The 18,190-nt window shown below is 42.3% G+C and overlaps 1 protein-coding gene across 5 annotated transcripts in view; it reads right to left on the bottom strand.

The window, feature by feature from the left end:
* Positions 1-18,190, bottom strand: part of grm3 (glutamate receptor, metabotropic 3) — a 162,256-nt gene that overhangs the window by 10,655 nt on the left and 133,411 nt on the right. For 2 of the 5 annotated variants that reach the window (XM_088379075.1, XM_088379077.1), the window contains 6 exons: positions 18,033-18,134; positions 13,443-13,500; positions 9,689-10,156; positions 8,684-8,827; positions 4,244-4,513; positions 3,419-4,010 (listed from right to left, as the gene is read on the bottom strand). In XM_088379075.1, the coding sequence (XP_088235201.1) occupies positions 3,419-4,010; positions 4,244-4,513; positions 8,684-8,827; positions 9,689-10,000 (1,318 nt within the window). In that variant the 5' untranslated portion in view covers positions 10,001-10,156; positions 13,443-13,500; positions 18,033-18,134. Of the gene's footprint in view, positions 1-3,418; positions 4,011-4,243; positions 4,514-8,683; positions 8,828-9,688; positions 10,157-13,442; positions 13,501-14,103; positions 14,315-18,032 lie in introns of those variants that run through there. The other 3 variants (XM_088379078.1, XM_088379079.1, XM_088379076.1) reach the window with 3 other exon arrangements.

Raw genomic sequence — 18,190 nt, 5'->3', positions numbered from 1 at the left:
TTATATGTATAGACACATATAAAACATAAAAATCAATCAATGCACTGCAGATGCTATGAATGGCATTTCATGGACAAAACCCTCCTTTTATATTCACCCCAGAGAGTTGCTGACCTTAGTACACCTGTGGCCAGTGCATGGCGCATAAAAGGAGCACACTTACAGATCTGGACATGGAGATGCACTCCTATGTCACAAATGTGCACACACAGAAACACACAGTCGCTATATTTATTCTCCTCGCAGAGTTGATCCCCCGGGGGGTTGAACAGCAGCGGCAGCACACAAGGGCGGGAAGACTCAGCAGAGCGATGCATAGGCAGAAAGGTGTATTAGGAAGGTAACCGAGATACAAAAGACAAAAGGAAGACTATAAGAGGAGATGCAAAAGCGTGGGCGAGGGGGAGCTGAGAGGTAAGGATAAAGAAAGGCAGTGGGTGAAAGAGAATGGCAATAGAGGTGCCAGCGTTCAATTGAGGAATGCTTGAAGGACAAATGGAGAGCGGGATGAAGGAGGCGACAGACTGACACAGAGAAATGGCGAAGGCAGGAGAGCAACCTTGTGAAGTCTGAGTGGGATGTGCTGTTTTTGAATGTGGCGAGAGAACACTTTCTAGGTGCGAAAGAGGAGGAGGAGAAGGGAGTCTCAGGAAAAAGATGGAGAGGGATGGATGAGAGAGACAGCGACAGTGATGGAGAAGGAGGAGATGAGAAAGGTTTTTCTCGAGCATCTTAACGTCGCAGTAAACTCTTTGCTTCTCATTATGGCCCCGGTGTCATGCACGCACGCACGCACGCACGCACGCGCTAACCACTAACTAGTCCTCCTACATTTTCCAGACATGTATAACTAAAACATTTGGGTGAATAAAAGCAGTGTCACACCATGTAATGCGTGTGTGTCTTAAAACACAGCTCCTCCTCGAACCTCCTCTCTCAAGCACAATACAGCCATGTTTGTTGTTTGTCGTACCACGGGCTGCAATTGGCCCCCGGGACGCGGGTTTGAGACCCATGCTTTAGGTGAATAAAATCTCAGACAGATTTCAGACACAGTACATGAATCACTTTTCTCATAACTTAATTGGCATGCAGCTCAATTAATTCACATAAGAATAAGAATGTGACTGAAATACTTACTCATAATGGTCTTAATGAATACATGACAAAAAGAAAGGCTAAAACGCATATGTATCGTTAACTTTGTCCTTACAATGATCAGAAGACTTAAACAGCTTAAACAATTGTTCTGTACTTGGACCTGTTTGAAGATAAGACAAAGATGGCTAAAACATCTATCGGCGGAAATACGAAATATAGGATATGACTCTGACTGACTTGGCATCCTGTTTAGCCCCCACAAAGACAGGAAAACAAACTATGTCTCCCATGCATCATCACTATTTGTATGTGCGTCTGCAATCGTCAACAGTGTCTGCTTGATTACCATAGCAACCAGCGAGATGAACAGAATGTGAACACACAGCAGTAGCAACCAGACTATGAGAACCACCTTCACGAGGTGTTGGGCGTTCCTCCAAAGAGTTGTCATCCTCAATGGGGTTGACAACAACACAGAAACAGCTGCAACAACAAAAACAACAACAAAGCAGCAGCAACAACATCAACAACAACAGCAGCAACAGCAGTGCGCTGAAAGCAACACACACTCGAGGACTGTTTTGCCCACGGCAGCCTGGATATCTTGCCCTTCTCTCAACACTTTTAATACTTCTGTTGACACGTGTGTGAACAGCAATGAAAAAGTAGCATTTAAACACTGATCCACTGTGTTCATCCAGCCATTGCGTGGCCTCATTGGGGTTGCGGATAAGATGGAACTTGTGCCATCTGATTTTGGGCAAGTTTATGAATGTTTTAGGTGTTTCCTGATAAAAATCCATTAATATAGATTTTAGATTTACCAGAGTACTTAAAAAGAAGAAGAAAATAAACAGACAACAAATAAGATCGAGATAGACAGAAAATAAAGTAAACATGATTTTTTGGTGGAAACACTTTCCAATCCAATGTAATATATACATAAATAAATAAATAAATAAATAGAATCACGAGACCTGTCAGTGTTTCCACCACATTTGCAATGGTTTCCGCAAAAACATGCACCAACTGGTATCTGAAGATTTCTGACGCTATCTCCAAAATATATACATATGAAGCATTAGAAATAATAAAGGCTAGTAGTACTTGAAAGGACACGCATTAGATATTTTTAAATCAAAAGGAATGGTGTAAGACAATAAATACTTGAGTCTTTCCCCAGCACAAGGGAGTGTAACAGACTGCTTTGGAGTTAGAAAAGCTACCTCGTTCTCCTGTTAGCGCTGTTTTGATGTTTCGTGCAGGAAAGAAGCACCTCTGTACCTGTGTCAGTCCCTGAGATGCTGCAGTTTATTTATACCACTCCCTCTGTAGCACTATCTGTCAGTCAACACAATACCGCACCGCCACCCCTCTCCGGCTTCTCCGCTGACAGTGGCAGATGCAACGGCAGGCAGTCCACTATAACGCACAACCAATCTCATTAGTGCAAGAGGGGAATAATATACCTTGCGGATTAGCCACCACTCTCATTCCTCAAAGCAACTTTGTAGTGGCGTGTCGCCGGTAATAGTTGTCAACAACTGTCTGCTGCCTAACAATACATGGAAATTAAGCCGATTGGTCTCAGGACTTGGATATGAGGCTGAGAAGGATAACAGCTACACAACATTTTGTTTTCTTGCCTTTTTGCGTTATTACATCAGAGTTGGCAAATATAATTACAGTCTGTACTGAAGAAGTTTGGATAGGAAAGTAAAAAAGTAAAAGTTGAAGTACTGATTCAACTCCTTGACTTACAGTAAGTAAGAAGTACAGACTCTGAACGATGAAATGTACCGAAGTATTAAAGGTTAAAAAATACCTCGCTGATAATATAGTAAAACCTCTACTTCCGAACGTCTATACTACGAACTGGAGCTTCAAGAATTTTTTGCCTCTTCTCACGAACCAAATTCGATTTCCGTGAGCGACTCTCGCAAGAATGTTTTGCCTCGTCTTACAATCCAAATTCCACTTCCGAACTCGTGAGCGACTCTCTCAGAATGTGTCTGTGACATGCGTGTGTGTCATTTCCCAATTTCGCTATTGTCTCTACCCTTCGCTCGGCCACTCTCCGTGTTCCTGTGTGCTGTATTAGCATTAGCATATTGACAAGTACATGTTTAGTTTCCCCTCAGAATGTAGAAAACAAAGGACATAACTTTCCATCTAACCATCCATTTATATCCATGCATTTATATCCATGCATTTGTATCCATTCATCCATATCCGTCCATCCATTCATCCATGTCGCAGGAGTGCCCCTGGCTTTGACAGTTTTTCAGGAGTAGTAATAGTCTCCACGCAATCTTACCTGTGAAGCTGACGTTCAAGATGAAGTCCCGGTAGAGTCTGCGGCCATCCAAGGCCTTCATGTTGTCGCACAGTGTGCTGGTGTTGAAGCAGAGGCTGCGCTGCATATTGTTCAGGGCGTAGGCCATGGCATACACCGCGTTTACCACAAACATGATCTTGGACTCAGGCTCAAAGTTGACCTTGTCCATGGATAGGTCCTTGTCACAGGGGCTCAGAGGCGCTTCCCCTCCACCGTTGCCCAGTGAGCACTGGAAGCGCTGTTCCCAGAATTCCTTGAACCAGGGGTTGCGGAGGTTTTTATAGGGGTTCAGACTGAGGAAGTAGCGGTTGAACTCTGGCACGTGGTTGGCGGCCAGCTCCAGTGTGATGGCTCCTTCGGCGGTCACCTCGTTGCCCTTAACGATGCTTTCCTGTGCCCCCCAGCCATCGCTGGCCACCCAGATGAAGGAGGCGTTGAGCCCGGCGGCAGCGGCCAGTAATTCCCGGGCATCGTCACTACGCAAGAACAGGACGGCCACACGGGCGTTGGGCTTCTGGAGGAGCTGGCGGATTACGGCTTCGTATGACTTCTTGGCGTTGGAACGTCCAACCTGCAGTATACGGATCCAAGCTGGTGAATGAATAAAAGTCCACCAATACAGAGTAAACACACCGGGTCAAGCTAATTGTTAAAATGTTTTGTTTCTTTTTCTTCGTTTAGAACAGATCAACACTGAAATAATGATACAAGCTATCTGATTATGGTTATCGGTATCAGGAAAACGTACAACAATGCACATTAATGACGTGATATGATTCGTATCCTAATCATATCATATCTTACTTTCTCCGACGTGGCAATGCAGATATTCCTCATGCGGGCCTCCTGCTCAAAGGCTTCAATGCCCGTTTCGCCGTAGTCACCCTCCGACGCCACCGTGGAGACGTAGGTCCAATTGAAAAAGCGCAGGATCTCCGCCATGGCCTTGGCCTGGTAGAAGTCGGGTGGCACGGTGCGGGCAAAGTAGTCGTATCGGGTTTTGTCGCTGAGCTTGGCGCTGGTGGACGCGTAGCTTATTTGGGGGATCTGGAAGAGCCTGAGAAGGTTGGCAACCTGGATAAAGGATAGTTGACAAAATCTTGAGGTCTTTGTGTCATAGGTGATATCAATGTTATGCCGAACTGGTGTTCTGTGTCAAAAGTCTCATTTCAGCCATTAGATTATTTTGGTCATAAAAATTGTTTTGTGAAGCGGGGAAAAAAAGCGGATAAATCACCCTGGATGTTTGACAATGTTGATTTCACTTTATGAATGTGCAAACAGAGGCCCTTGGCAAGTCCACACAATAAAGAAGTCGAGCTAAATAAAACTAGTGTACCTTACACTTCCTTCACAGATCTCTAATACAGCCCAGTGAGAAGAAAAAACAAAATAAACCCTCCAAAACATGGAAAACAACCCCTTTGCAGCACAACAGTCACCAGAAAATCCCCCAATGCCTGTTTTTAAGGAATCTTCCTAGTTAGACGGCAAGTAAAAAAGGGTATACAGAGGAGCTAATTGATGTGTTTCGCTAATGTCAAAATACATCAAATGTGGAATTATTCAGTGTCATGGACACATACAAGCGCACACTCTGCATTCCTCTTCTCGCTGCTTTGAATTGGCCAGCGCGTCCTATGTATGTGTGCGTCGGTTTTTAATTAAGCACGTTAATGAAAGTTTGATCAAAAATGACTGCTGGCCCTTCATCAAAAAAAAAAAGAAGCTTGGAGTGTAAAACCCATAAAAAAGATTCTTTAATTAATTCATTTCTCCCCCCTTTCAAAGATAAAATGTCAATATATTTGGAAGGTTGCTGCTGACGGCAATTATGAATAATAGGATTCTGTGAGGATACCAATAAAGAGCGAAGAATGGCACACGCACGCACGCACGCACGCACGCACGCACGCACGCACGCACGCACGCACGCACACACACACACACACACACGTACTGTATGTACTGTATGTACACAGTATGTAACAGTCATGTGGTAGTCTTGTACGTTTCGCTTTCTTTAATTCAACCTATCACTTCACACTAGTTATGAATGATGATATTCTGGTCATCTCTCACTGTGATTTCACTGTGGTGTGGTGCAGTGCGACCCGTGAGCTGCTGGGCGAACCTCATAGTTAACAGAATGGTTACTGAGCTAATTGAAATGCATCGAGTAGCTAATTTGAATTGTTAATGATCACTCGCACTAAAAGTTCACGCAGGACTGACTCATGCATCATATGAGCATCTGAGGCAGTGGAAACATCATAACCACACACACACACACACACGCACACACACACGCACACACACACACACGAACAGATGCCCTCAAAGACATGTAAACAGCACAATCAAACATGCATATAATGAGGCAAATAAACACACGACCATTCTTTGATGGATTCTCCCATCTGCTGTGATCCGGCACAATGGAAAAAAAAAGCAACGGACGAAGAAGAAAAAGGGAAGAAAGTGTGTCTGCTGCCTAGGTAGACAATAAAAGGAATAGGGAGAATGGATGCAATAGTGTAACACAGTTCTGGACAAAAAAAAAGAAATCCAAAATCGCAATCTTGTGATGTAGTAATATTTTTGCTCATTGTAATCATGGTACATAATATTTGGTATTTATGTATTTATTTGTAGCTTTTTGGTCTTGAATTTTTGTCAATACTACCTCCAAAACTTTATAATATATATTTATAAATATACATAGGAAATCAATGAATTTAGTGACAACGCTTGCAATTCAAAACAAGCCGCAAAGCAAAAACCTTTGTCATCTGTTTTCTCAGTAAACAGCAATTCTCACTAAGTTACATTACCAATTCTTTGCAGAAGATAAAGAATACGATAAAAGGGAAAAATAAAAGAATGTGAGTAAGGCGTCAAAAGAAAAAAAAATCATGCCACACCCATTTCCCAGTAGCAAATCCCAGAATATCATTTTTATATTTTGGCATTCTCATGATTATTTTGTTCAGTAAAATGGTGATATGAACCACCCGCCCGCTCCCACGCACAGAGTCAGACATATTGATGGCTGCTTATGACGGCGTGGGCAGGTTTTAAGCTTTCAAACTGGGCGTTGATTTAAATGTCACGGAAGGTCAGAGGCACATCGCTCCATTAGTTGCCCCCTGAACAAGCAGGACAAGCAGCACACTTGAGGAGCCGGCCGGGATACTATTGGAATGTGCTGCTGATACGAAAAAATAACATTCAATAAAAATTGGTGCAGTGTGGAGACCGTTTGAAATTCAAGTCACATCCACACTCGCGTGCATTAGGAAGAATACCTATTCTGTGATTATTGGTAAAATGTAAACACTTCAATGAGAAATACATGTGAGGAGTCACACCGACTTGAGAAACAAGACAATTGATTGCCCCAAAACAAGAAAAGCTGCAGCTAATATTTATTTTTATATTTGATATTTAATCTATTATTACCTATTATTTCATACTATAGTTTTTTTGTCATCAAACATTTTTGGGTAAGATGTTTTATATATATTTTTACCTTTCATCCAATATTTTCATCCTAATGATGTATCATTTTTTCTGATTAGATTTTTTGTTTTGGATTTTTTTTTCCAATAAAATATTCTTTGTAGTGTTCCTAATGTTGGTGCACTCTTGGCAAATCCCTGACACGTGATTACAATAGCCGTATTAACTTGAGCAAGAAGAGTGATGCGCAACAAAGACTGGATTCCCAGCAGCAGACACACTTCTGGGGTGTTTTCATCAGCTGCCTCTGGACGCAGCAGGACGGGAAGAAGAAGAGGAAGAGGAAGAGGAAGACGTGGAGGAGGAGGAGGAGGAGGCTGAGGTCAGCACAGAGTCTCCAAATAGCCGGCAGAGATGCCTCACAATGCACATAACAGGTCTACAAACAAGCCAGCTGTCAGGTGCCAAATGCTTAATCAGCCCTCCGCGTTCTCTTTCTCTCGTGTCTATCAAAGCAAAACCTCTAAGGAAATGCAGAATGTGCTTCTGCAAAAATAGAGCGGCTTGCAGTATAATATTAAAGGAATCAAGTGAACATTTTAAGAGGATAAAGGTCCTTAAGGGAAGACATTTTATGAGTACAATGGAGAAATTTGAAGAGGAGAAAATCTTAATACACGTAAAAAAAAGTCTTGATGGGATAATAAATTGTCACCTATGAGTACAAAAGAGCAAAAAGTTGTTTTGTTTTGAAAAAATAAAGTTGTACCTACTACAACTTTAAGAAGAAAAGTTTAATAATTTTATAAGAATTAAGTTGAGCAAATACTACAAATAAAATTCTGTGATGTTGTAGTAAACTGGTGATTTGTGAGAATAGAGTCATTATTTCAAAATCAATAAAGTTGCAGTAGAAGTTAGGTGATTGAGTTGATAAAATGTTTTGATTCCACGGAACATGACAAAAGTTAAAGATGGTTAGAAAAAATGTTAAGGAAAACCAAAACAAAAATATGAACATGAAAAAAGAATACACACCTTTTATAAAATAATCTGGAAAAATGATAAACTAAGTTTCAGCCATTACATTAAATGAAAAAATTGTACAAATCGTACATGGTAGCAATATTTTACAAATAGTAATCTTTTCAAGGAAGAGAATTTTCCAGAAATGAAGTCGTAATATGAGAATGAATGCATGCTTTCGTGAGGAAAAAAGTCATTATTTCTTCCTTGTAATGAATACTTGTAGTTATAGTTTTGTAGTCAGAATTTTATTTTCCCCGTAACACTCCATTATCAGCAGATACCTTGGCAATCCTTAAAATTGTATTAATTCCGCTGAATCAATAACACCACGTGCACTCAAACGCAATAACAAGCAATTTTCCCCATGAAGGAGGAAAATGAGTCTTCTGTCATTTATTGGCTGTCAAACTGGTCAAACACAAGCAGACAAACAATCCTGGCGAAGGCTATAAAGATGACAGGTAGAGAGATAAGTAAATCACCCATCACAGCCTTGCGGTGAAATTTTGAGCTAACAACAAACAAATGCATTTAATTTGACGTTTAAGCTTTTGCTTTTAAATATCGAAACAAGTTGGTGAATGTAACTTGCTGTATTTAAGTGATGAATTAAGTAACTATAACTGAGTAACTGTAATCATAACTAAATAATGCAGTAAATAAAGCATAGTAAGCAAAAAAAAAAATTAGTCTGTGTCGTTCATCTGAGCAACATTCCGTTTTGGCTGCCATGTGTGCAGCGTCCTGTGTTACCTGGATGGAGACGCTGCTGAAGGAACCACCGATGACGCCAGCGATGGCGAGTGGGTTGTCATCCTGCAAGGCGTAAGAGCCATCTGGACAGATGAACTCTGAGTCGTCCACCTTGGTGAGAGACGCGCGCACAAACTCCAGCGCCTGCAAGAATGCACTCATTAAAACTGCACGTTGGGGAATCAGTCCATGGTGAGCGTTATTAGATTTGGAAAGGCAGAACTTTTCATACAGTACTTGTACACCAAATGAACAATGAGCATATTCTCATTGATAGTAATAATAATCCATCCATCCATTTTCTGAACCGCTTAGTCCCCACGGGGGTCGTGGGCATGCTCGAGCCTATCCCAGCCGTCATCGGGCAGTAGGCGGGGGACACCCTGAACCGGTTGCCAGCCAATCGCAGGGCACACAGAGACAAACAACCATCCGCACTCGCACTCACACCGAGGGACAATTTGGAGTGCTCAATCGGCCTACCAAGCATGTTTTTGGGATGTGGGAGGAAACCGGAGTGCCCGGAGAAAACCCACGCGGGCCCGGGGAGAACATGCAAACTCCACACAGGGAGGGCCGGAGGTGAAATCGAACCCGCACCCTCCTAACTGTGAGGCGGACGTGCTACCCAGTGCGCCACCGAGCCACCAATAATAATCATAATAATTAATAATAATAATAATAATAATAATAATAATAATGATAATAATAGGGAGGCACGGCAGGGCACTGGTTAGCACGTCCACCTCACAGTTCAGATATGCAGGGTTCAATTCTAGCTCTGGCCTTCCTGTGTGGAGTTTGCATCGTCTCCCCGTGCTTGTGTGGGTTTCATCCGGGTACTCCGGTTTTCTCCCATATTCTAAAGACATGCATTGTAGGCTGATTGAGCTCTCCAAATGGTCCTTAGGTGAGAGTGTGAATGCTTGTTTGTCTATGTGTGCCCCGCGACTGGCTTGCAACCAGTTAATCATTTAAGAGAGTTTCATTGCACATGCGACCAACCTGCTCCAGTGCGTAGGTATCTCGCGAGCACGTGTCCAGGATATGCACGCCAAGCGTGACCCCGGGCAATAGAACGGGATCCCGGTTGATGGCGTCGATAGCAAACAACATGGCCTCCAATCTCTGGATTCCTCGGTCCTCGTTGACACGGCCGCACTCCTCCATGCCGCCTCCTTTCTCATGCACAGGGAACAGGCCGCCAAGCACCAGGTCACCTTCAATGCGGATCTCCCGGCGGGACGGCGGTGGGTCTCCGACAGACAGCAACACGCCTCGACACATCATCACCACCACAAGAGCACGGGCCACCATGATTGGAGGTTGGGAGTGGGGCAGGGTGAGGGGGTGGAAGGTTAGGGGTGAGGGGCTAAGGGTGGAACGGTGGGGGTCACTTGGAGGTCCATGAAACGCTAGACGATGACAGGCAGAGAAGTGCGTGTTGAGGGATGCACCATGAGGACATCAGCCCTGCAAAATAGAAGTCAAGTCAACTTGATCAATTATAATGTGTGCGAACGAGCAAGCAATATATATATATACACACACACACACACACACACATATATATAAGATGGACTTTATATCTTGATATCAGAAAGTAGGCAGTGATGCATCTGCTGCCATGACTAACACGGATTTGGAATTGTTTGAAGATTGTGTCTCGCTGATCTCCAGTCAGCTATCCTTTAGATCACATGGTCAACCTTTTCCTTCTTCAGGCTGTGCGTGGGTGTGCATGTGCGTATGTGTGTGTGTGTGTGTGTGTATCCATTGTATCAGGATCAGACAGCTTAGATGGCTGCTCGATACATGAGACTACTCATAGCACAAATCAGAAAAGATGCTCTAATCTGATCTCGCTTGCAACACTTTTCCACTCTCCCCCGGCGAGTGTGTGCATGTGTGTATGGACGATTGTGTGTGTGTGTGTGACAACAAGGACATCTGATACTAGCAAGTTCACGACTCAATCAAAGTTATCAGAGGGTGTGTTTTGGCTGCTGTGTTGACTAACGTGATACCCGACCTTCACCTTAAATACTAAAACTAGAGAAAAAGCAGCACAAATTGGTATAATCGAGCGGAGCACCACAGAAACAACTTCGACACATCACATATATGTAAACTGAATGTGATTCTGTTGAAATATTTTAGGTAAAATATTTTGTCCGCCAGGAAACCCTCGTATCCTCTTTTGACCAGCCGCCACTGCCGCTACAAAAACAAACAAAAAAATCGGTTATTTGAGTGCCTGCTGGTTTGTTCACTGAAGCTCTGCTTAGCAGACCTGTCAATGTTTCAGTGTAATCAGTATGACATTGAAATGTGTAAATCTTTGGGGGTTTGAGCAATACATAGGGGGATTGAGAAAATAATTCATAAATATATTTTAGAATGTCAAATCAAATGCTGGAGGGGCTCAACTGGGACTACACAGATTTCTGACGGGGCTATAGCCAAAGCACCGGTCAGAACATATTGTGGGTGCAGTATTATGCAAATTCATCACAATTCACAGTTTACTTATAGACACATTTTTTTGGGAACTTGGCAGCTCACAATAGATTTACTTGGTTATTTAATTTCACCCTTGATAGGTGGGCAGTTAGTCCAGAGACCCAACTTTTTGTTTACAAGCAATTAAAAAGTCATTTATGGCCTCTCACGTTAAAGAAAATGTTTTTCTTGGGGCGGCTTTTGTATTATTAGAAAGCAGGTCTTATCATGCTTGGGAAGCTTGACAACAACTTCTTTAATGGAATCAATGAGTTGCATAAAAGGTCAGAATCAATGCAATAAGGGTCTGGAATTGCCTGAATTGTATCTACCTTCACGTGTTACACAGAAAACTGATCATATCGATCCTGGCACAGCTCGGCGGTCTGGCCTGCATTGTAATGACGGTCAAGTGTAAGTGAAACATGAAGGTCGCAATCAGTCGATGGAAAAGGTCACACTGCTTCCCCCTACTTGCGAAAAATACCAACATTCAGCTGAATCATAGTTTTGATCTGAATCATACACACATCACGGGTCATTTACCAGTAATAATGTTTCCGTTATTAGCCTTAATGCAGGTAGCACAGTGGGACTGGGTTTAGCTTTGCGCTAACAGCAAAAAGCTTTGACTAAGTAGCCTCACATATAATTGCTGATAGATGCCTCTAGATATGCATGCGGTGAGGTACTCGTTTTTTCTACATGAATCTCAAATCATTATGCTTTCTTGTAATCAATATACCACAGTGGCACCAAAGGGTTACAGTAAAATATTGGTTGCACCATTAATACAGATCTGTTACATTAATTGGAGCGCAATTGGGCAGCAATGATTATGAAGTGCTGCCTCCACGAGAGAAAATAACATTTGCGTTTTTCCTGTATTTATGGAGGATCGTGTCTTTTTGCGGTTTCCAGAATCGGGATGCAGCAAGAAGCCCCGCCCATTAACAAAGGCCATATTTGCCGTTGGCCATGCAATAGAGACGGCGGGGTCAAAAGTGCCAAGTTAAGAATCACATTTGATGGGTTAATTTCAGCTTTGCCAGAACAATAATTGACAATAATGCTTGTTCTCTGGGGTATTTTGATGAAAACATGTCACAGACACCTGGGAAGATTTTCAGTTATGATAAAAATGTACAATATGTCTTCTTTTACGATCACAAAAAATCCTAAAGGTAGGGCCTATAAATGCAAGCTTGAATGTGACTGTTTGTGCGTGTGTGTGTGTGGGCAGGTAGGAGGATGAAAGCTTCCCTTTTGGATGTAGGCAGCAGAGATTTTTCTTCAGGCGGCTGCCATTTCTTTACCACTCTACTCTGTAATATGACACTCACGTAAAGACAAACAGCCGCCCACACAAGCAAGCACACACACACACGCACTCGCACACACACATACACACACACACCTCTGCGGCTCCTTTAACTAAGGAGTTGACCTAAAAGCAGACTATTTCTATGCCGCTACCTCTCTTTTCTTCTTCCTCTGCGCTTTCTCTCTCTTTGCTACAGACGTCTGAAATGCTGAGCAAACAACATTAAACGACCATTTTAAAAAAGATCCAGGCGCTAATCAGACATTTGAAGAGAGATTTGTATGATCGAGCCGCTCTCGCCTTCATAAACCCGCAGGAGGCGAGTTGATTTGTGCGATGATATGCATGCAGCATTGAGACTCAACAACAGCTCCAGTATATGCTTTGTTTTGAACTTTTACATAAGAGATGTCGAGGTGTTGTTATATAAAAGCAGCTGAGTCTCTGAACGACGTGCATTCCTCAAAATTGGCCAAATTGTATCTTCTATTTGGTGAAAGGAAACTTTTGTGGTGTTGCTGTCTTGGGGTTAACAGAGCCAACACATTACTCTTCACATCTAACTAACAATAGAAACGGTCCAGCGTTAAGTGTTGTACAGTGTTGTCTGGCCAAGTTGGTAGAGTTGCAGAACCAAAATACACTTCTTGCATGTGACATCATCACTCATACTGTACTCTCAAAAAGAACAAGCTTCCAATTTCCTTCCTTAGTTAGTCTAATTATAATTTGTCATATTAGTCTAAAATAACTTGTTAATTTAATGTATTCACTATCTTTGTAGTCATTATTTTGTTCCATCTGCATCTGTTGTGAAATGCGCTACGTAAATAAAATTGTATTGTATTTTATTGTATTGTAGAATTTTCTAAAACTGAACAAAATGGGATAATAGTCATTTGATGAGACTTGAGTTACGAGTAAGTGTCTTACCTGAAGGAAGAAGCAATGGAACAGATGGCAGCTTGCAGCTAAAGCATCATTCCCACACCTATTGAAGACAAACATAGATTCAGGTGTGTTGTAGTAGGGTGACATATAAAACATGCACGACACCAGACCCCGAGGACGGGAATTGCCCAACCCTGATATAGACAAACAAGAGACTTTGTGTCAATCAATTTCAGGGTACACTGACAATCAACGAACCAGTTGCCAGCTTGTGTCAAGGCACATAAAGACAACAACAAACATCATGCTCTACGGATTTGAATTCTAATTGACATCTATGGACAATTTAAAGTCTTCGAGTCTCGGGCGTCGGACTACGCAGACAAAACCCAGGGTGAAACGCCACACAAGATGATTTGAGCTCATATTCCAGAATCTCTCAAATGTTAGGTCATCGTGGAGTAACGTACATTCTACTTGAGCTCCAGTCCGAATGGATTCCCCTCATTTTGGCGACCCTTAAAAAAGCCAGTCCCATCCATCAGCCAACCATTCCATCAGCCGGATGACGGCTGGCTTGTCACAGGCAGAATTAGCCATCTGTGTGTAACATCTATCAAACTTAAATGTCACATAGCAACCCTGGGAACAATGGTGGAGCATCATTCAAATGCATTGCCCCCGGCTCCAGTTTGATTCATACCCTGAGTGGCGGTGGAAGCACCAGGGGTGGCCACAGGATGTTTCCAAGTGGAGCCACAAAGAGGTGCTACAGGGACTACAAACTCAAACAGACACGACATGTAGATCTGATTACAAAAAACAGAAGACGGTCACAACACAGCCACAGTAATATTATTTAACATTTTATAAAGAGGATATGAAAAATAGCAGAAGATGGCAAAAATCAGTACTACCATCAAAACTTTTAATTTGAAGGGGAGCAGAGAAAGCACCAAAATCGATTGTGGTGATTATCATAATTGCCCGGGCCAATCCAAACAGTGACCCACTTGTACACCCTTTGGTCAAATTGGGATTATAGCACAGTGCCAACATTTGGACAGGAAGACAACCTTGCCACTTTAGCTGTGGACAGGCCACAAATGTCTCACTACTTATTTACCTACAAATGACGACACACACACACACACACACACATGCTTGTACATTCTTCTCTCCTTCTTTTCATCAATTATTTAAGAGTCTGATCTCTCTCGCAGAGACATCGCATGCGTGCATCCCACCGGACTTTCCTCCTCGCTCAGTGAACGTCTGCCTATGAATGGTGCTGAATGTAGAGGAGGGCGGGTGTGGAGGAGCACTGCAAACCGTTATTGAGACTGTGTGTGTGTGTGTGTGTGTGCGCGTGTGTGTGCGCGTGCATGCGTGCGTGCGTGCGTGTGCGTGTGTGTGTGTGAGACAAAAGCAGCAGCGATCTTCAGGCACTCATCATTAAAGCAGAAGAAACAGCAAAGTATTAAACACACACACACGCAAGCACACACACACACACACACACACACACACACACACACACACAGACACACACACAAAAAGCCTGAAAAGCAGAGAGCACTACAGGAAGCCTCCAAGATAATTAGTTTAGTGTTAGAATCATAATGCATCTGAAAAATTGATACACTTTTTAGGAGTTGTGTGGGTTACTCTTCAACTTGAATTTGAGGTAAAAAGGCAATGCAACAAGAAATTACTTTATATTGTGCTTCAATTATGAGAAAAGACAGCACAATCAATGGATTTAACAATTTACGGCATTTTTATAAAAAAAAATGTTCAACACGAGCCATGTGGTTAGTCAGCGTTACTCATTTATTAATTGTATATTTGTAACTAAATTATTTTCTTTTCATGGTCTTGGTTTTGTTGTTTCACAAAAGCATAAATTATTCTCAAACATGTTTTCTCTACTACTAGGTAAGAAAAAACAACAACCCATGTTCTACTGCTGATTACTAAAGAACAGAAAAAGCCAGAGAAACAATGTTTAGTGCTAATCTTGTCACAGAACACAATACTACTATTTTAGTTTATTTTTTGGCTTACTTTCTTGGCTGATACCAGTGATGGCAGTGACAAAAGTTGTCACGCCAATCATACAACCAGGAACAGAATTTATGCCTCAAATTTGAAAAGGAGATTGAGAAATTATGAGACATTTGCAAATTCTCGTGAGACTTATTCTAAACCACAGTATAGTGTTGATTTTTTTTTTTATTTGGCTTTTCGCATATGGCACACACTTACACTAGCATCACTCCAAATTTCCTATTGCTGAGCTTGTATGCTGCACAGCCCAGAGAGAGGTGCTGTGGGGAAACTACAAGGCTACGCACACACACACACGCACGCACACACACACATGTACACGCACGCACACACACACACATGTCAGCATCATCAAGGTGCTCCAACAGGAGCTCATGTAAGCATATTCCTGAGCACAGAAGTGCTGAAACACAAGGCCATGTTGCAGACTCGCCCCCTCTCACAAAACACACAGCTTTTGAACACACACAAATACAGTGCTGAGTGCAAGCACCCCACCAGCACCCCTTACTCCCACCTCACACACACACACACACACACACGCACGCACGCACGCACGCACGCACGCACGCACGCACGCACGCACGCACGCACGTACGCACGCATGCACACATACACGTATTGTCAAGGTTTACCACACGGAATCAAAAACTCACGCCCACTCCCACACTTTTTTGGGTCCACCTTTACTGCCCTTATCACAGACACACAAATACATGTGTGGATGTGTGTATCTGTATGTGTGTGCATGCGTGCGTGTGTGCGTGAGTGGCCTTGTAGCTTCCTAACAAGAATAAAGTCCCATTAAATATTTTTCACTTTCTGTCAGAGTAGCAATTATTATTATTTATACTACTTTTTAAGTCTATGTAGATTGTCAGTCATCCAGGTAATCTACAAAGATCAACATAGTCTTTTAAGATAATAATAATAAGACAATGCACTGGATCAGTTTATACAAATATAATAATACTTACATTTTAGCGCAATTATTACTTTTGTGACGTTAGCATCAACAGTGTGTGTATGACTAGAAACGGGAATTTACATACAGAGAACCCCAACATCGTCATGGTTCGGCATGCATTTCTAATCAACTGGCAGGTAAACAAGCTAACTTGTGGAGAGCTCGTTAACCTGGGGAGTTTATCTATCTGCCATAACATGCTTATCATTCTTATGGCAAATGAATCAACAAACACGTGCCCCAAAAGCTGCGAGTTTAAAGTATCCCAGTGATAATGTATACATTGTAGGAGTAACCCCGACATCAGTTTCACCGATCGACGTGAAATTAGGTAAATGCGTCTACACGTAAAAAAGTACCTAAGCTTGAGATTTGGTAAATCAGACATTTTGAGGCCCAATCAGAAGTGCGTATCCCATTAACATGGGCGACACTAAATGGTCAAGCTTTTATTTTTGCCCTTGTTGTCTAATGTGGGCATCAAAGTTTGATGTGGGTGTCCATTCTAATTAAGGCACCAGAGCCAGTGACACTGATTACCATGAAAAAGTTCAAATAACACACACTGTACGACTTCAAGCCACATTCCAAAATCTTGCATGTTAGCTTCATTGATGATTCTTAATCGTCCATTAATGCAAATGTGACCGTCTTGTTTGTTTATATTTGCCCCGCGATTGGCATGGTTATGGGTCCAGGGTATGTCCCACCTCTTGCCCAACGTCCGCTGAGATAAGCTCCAGCAAAACAGTGATCCAAATTAAATTAGCGTAAAGAAAAATAGCAGGAATGATGGATATAACAAGTATGTTTTCCCACCAAATCCTTTTTTATGTAAACTGAATAATGGCTGAACAGTATGCTTCTAATTTCAAATTCAATTTGTTGTGAAAATAACAAAACACAATGATGAGGTGTTTATATATGTATATGAGTCTAGAATAAATTTTAAAAATGAGCTTAGCATAGATAGATCGTTTCAAGATGCCGTTTTGTAACAGCAGAATTTTTTTCGAGACGTGCAGGTTTACCTAATGTTACAGTCAGTCCCAAATATGAATATCGACGCACATTCAATCCCTCAAAAAAAGGAGAAATCAAGGTCACATTTCCACAGTAAGATGCAGCTCTCAACCTTCGTTTGATTTAAAGTGTGTCACATTCGAACAGACGGGAAAGTTAAGCCTATTGCAAAGACGGCGTGACATAATTCATGCAGATTTGATGCAAGCGCTTGCTACTTCTGCACCTTCATTTGCCAGAAAAAAACAGACGATTTGTTGACGCGGGAGAGCACTTTGAAAGGATTTTGAGGCAGGACAGCAAGCGTGGGGTCATCATATGATCCACCTGTACACACGAGAAGGCGGGGCGCCTTTCCTCACAAAGTTCAAACACCACTGCATCATTTTAGCTTGTCTGTCACGCATATGCTGCAGAGGACCACCGACCAAAAAGTGTCCTCTTGTCACCCGTGGAAGTAAAACAAGTCAAAGTTCAACACCGATTGCAGACATAGACGGCGGGCAATTTCTTTTCTCGTTCATCCAGTAAAATCAAGAGAGAGAAGAAGGTTGTTGTTTTTTTTAACCTACCTTTCTGTTCTCTTGTTGTGAATCCCTTCTCTGCTGGAAGTTTGACTGGGTTTACTCCCGATCCTCGGAGGAGGAGTCGCGCTGAGAGAGAGGATGCTGCCGCTGTGTGCGTGTGTGTGCGTGAATGTAAGTGTGTGCGTGAGAGAGATGGAGAATGT

Source organism: Syngnathus floridae, chromosome 6, assembly GCF_059516105.1.
Source record: "Syngnathus floridae isolate MCC-2025c chromosome 6, RoL_Sflo_1.0, whole genome shotgun sequence".
Classification (NCBI taxonomy): domain Eukaryota; kingdom Metazoa; phylum Chordata; class Actinopteri; order Syngnathiformes; family Syngnathidae; genus Syngnathus; species Syngnathus floridae.
This window is presented reverse-complemented; position numbering and strand designations above follow the sequence as displayed.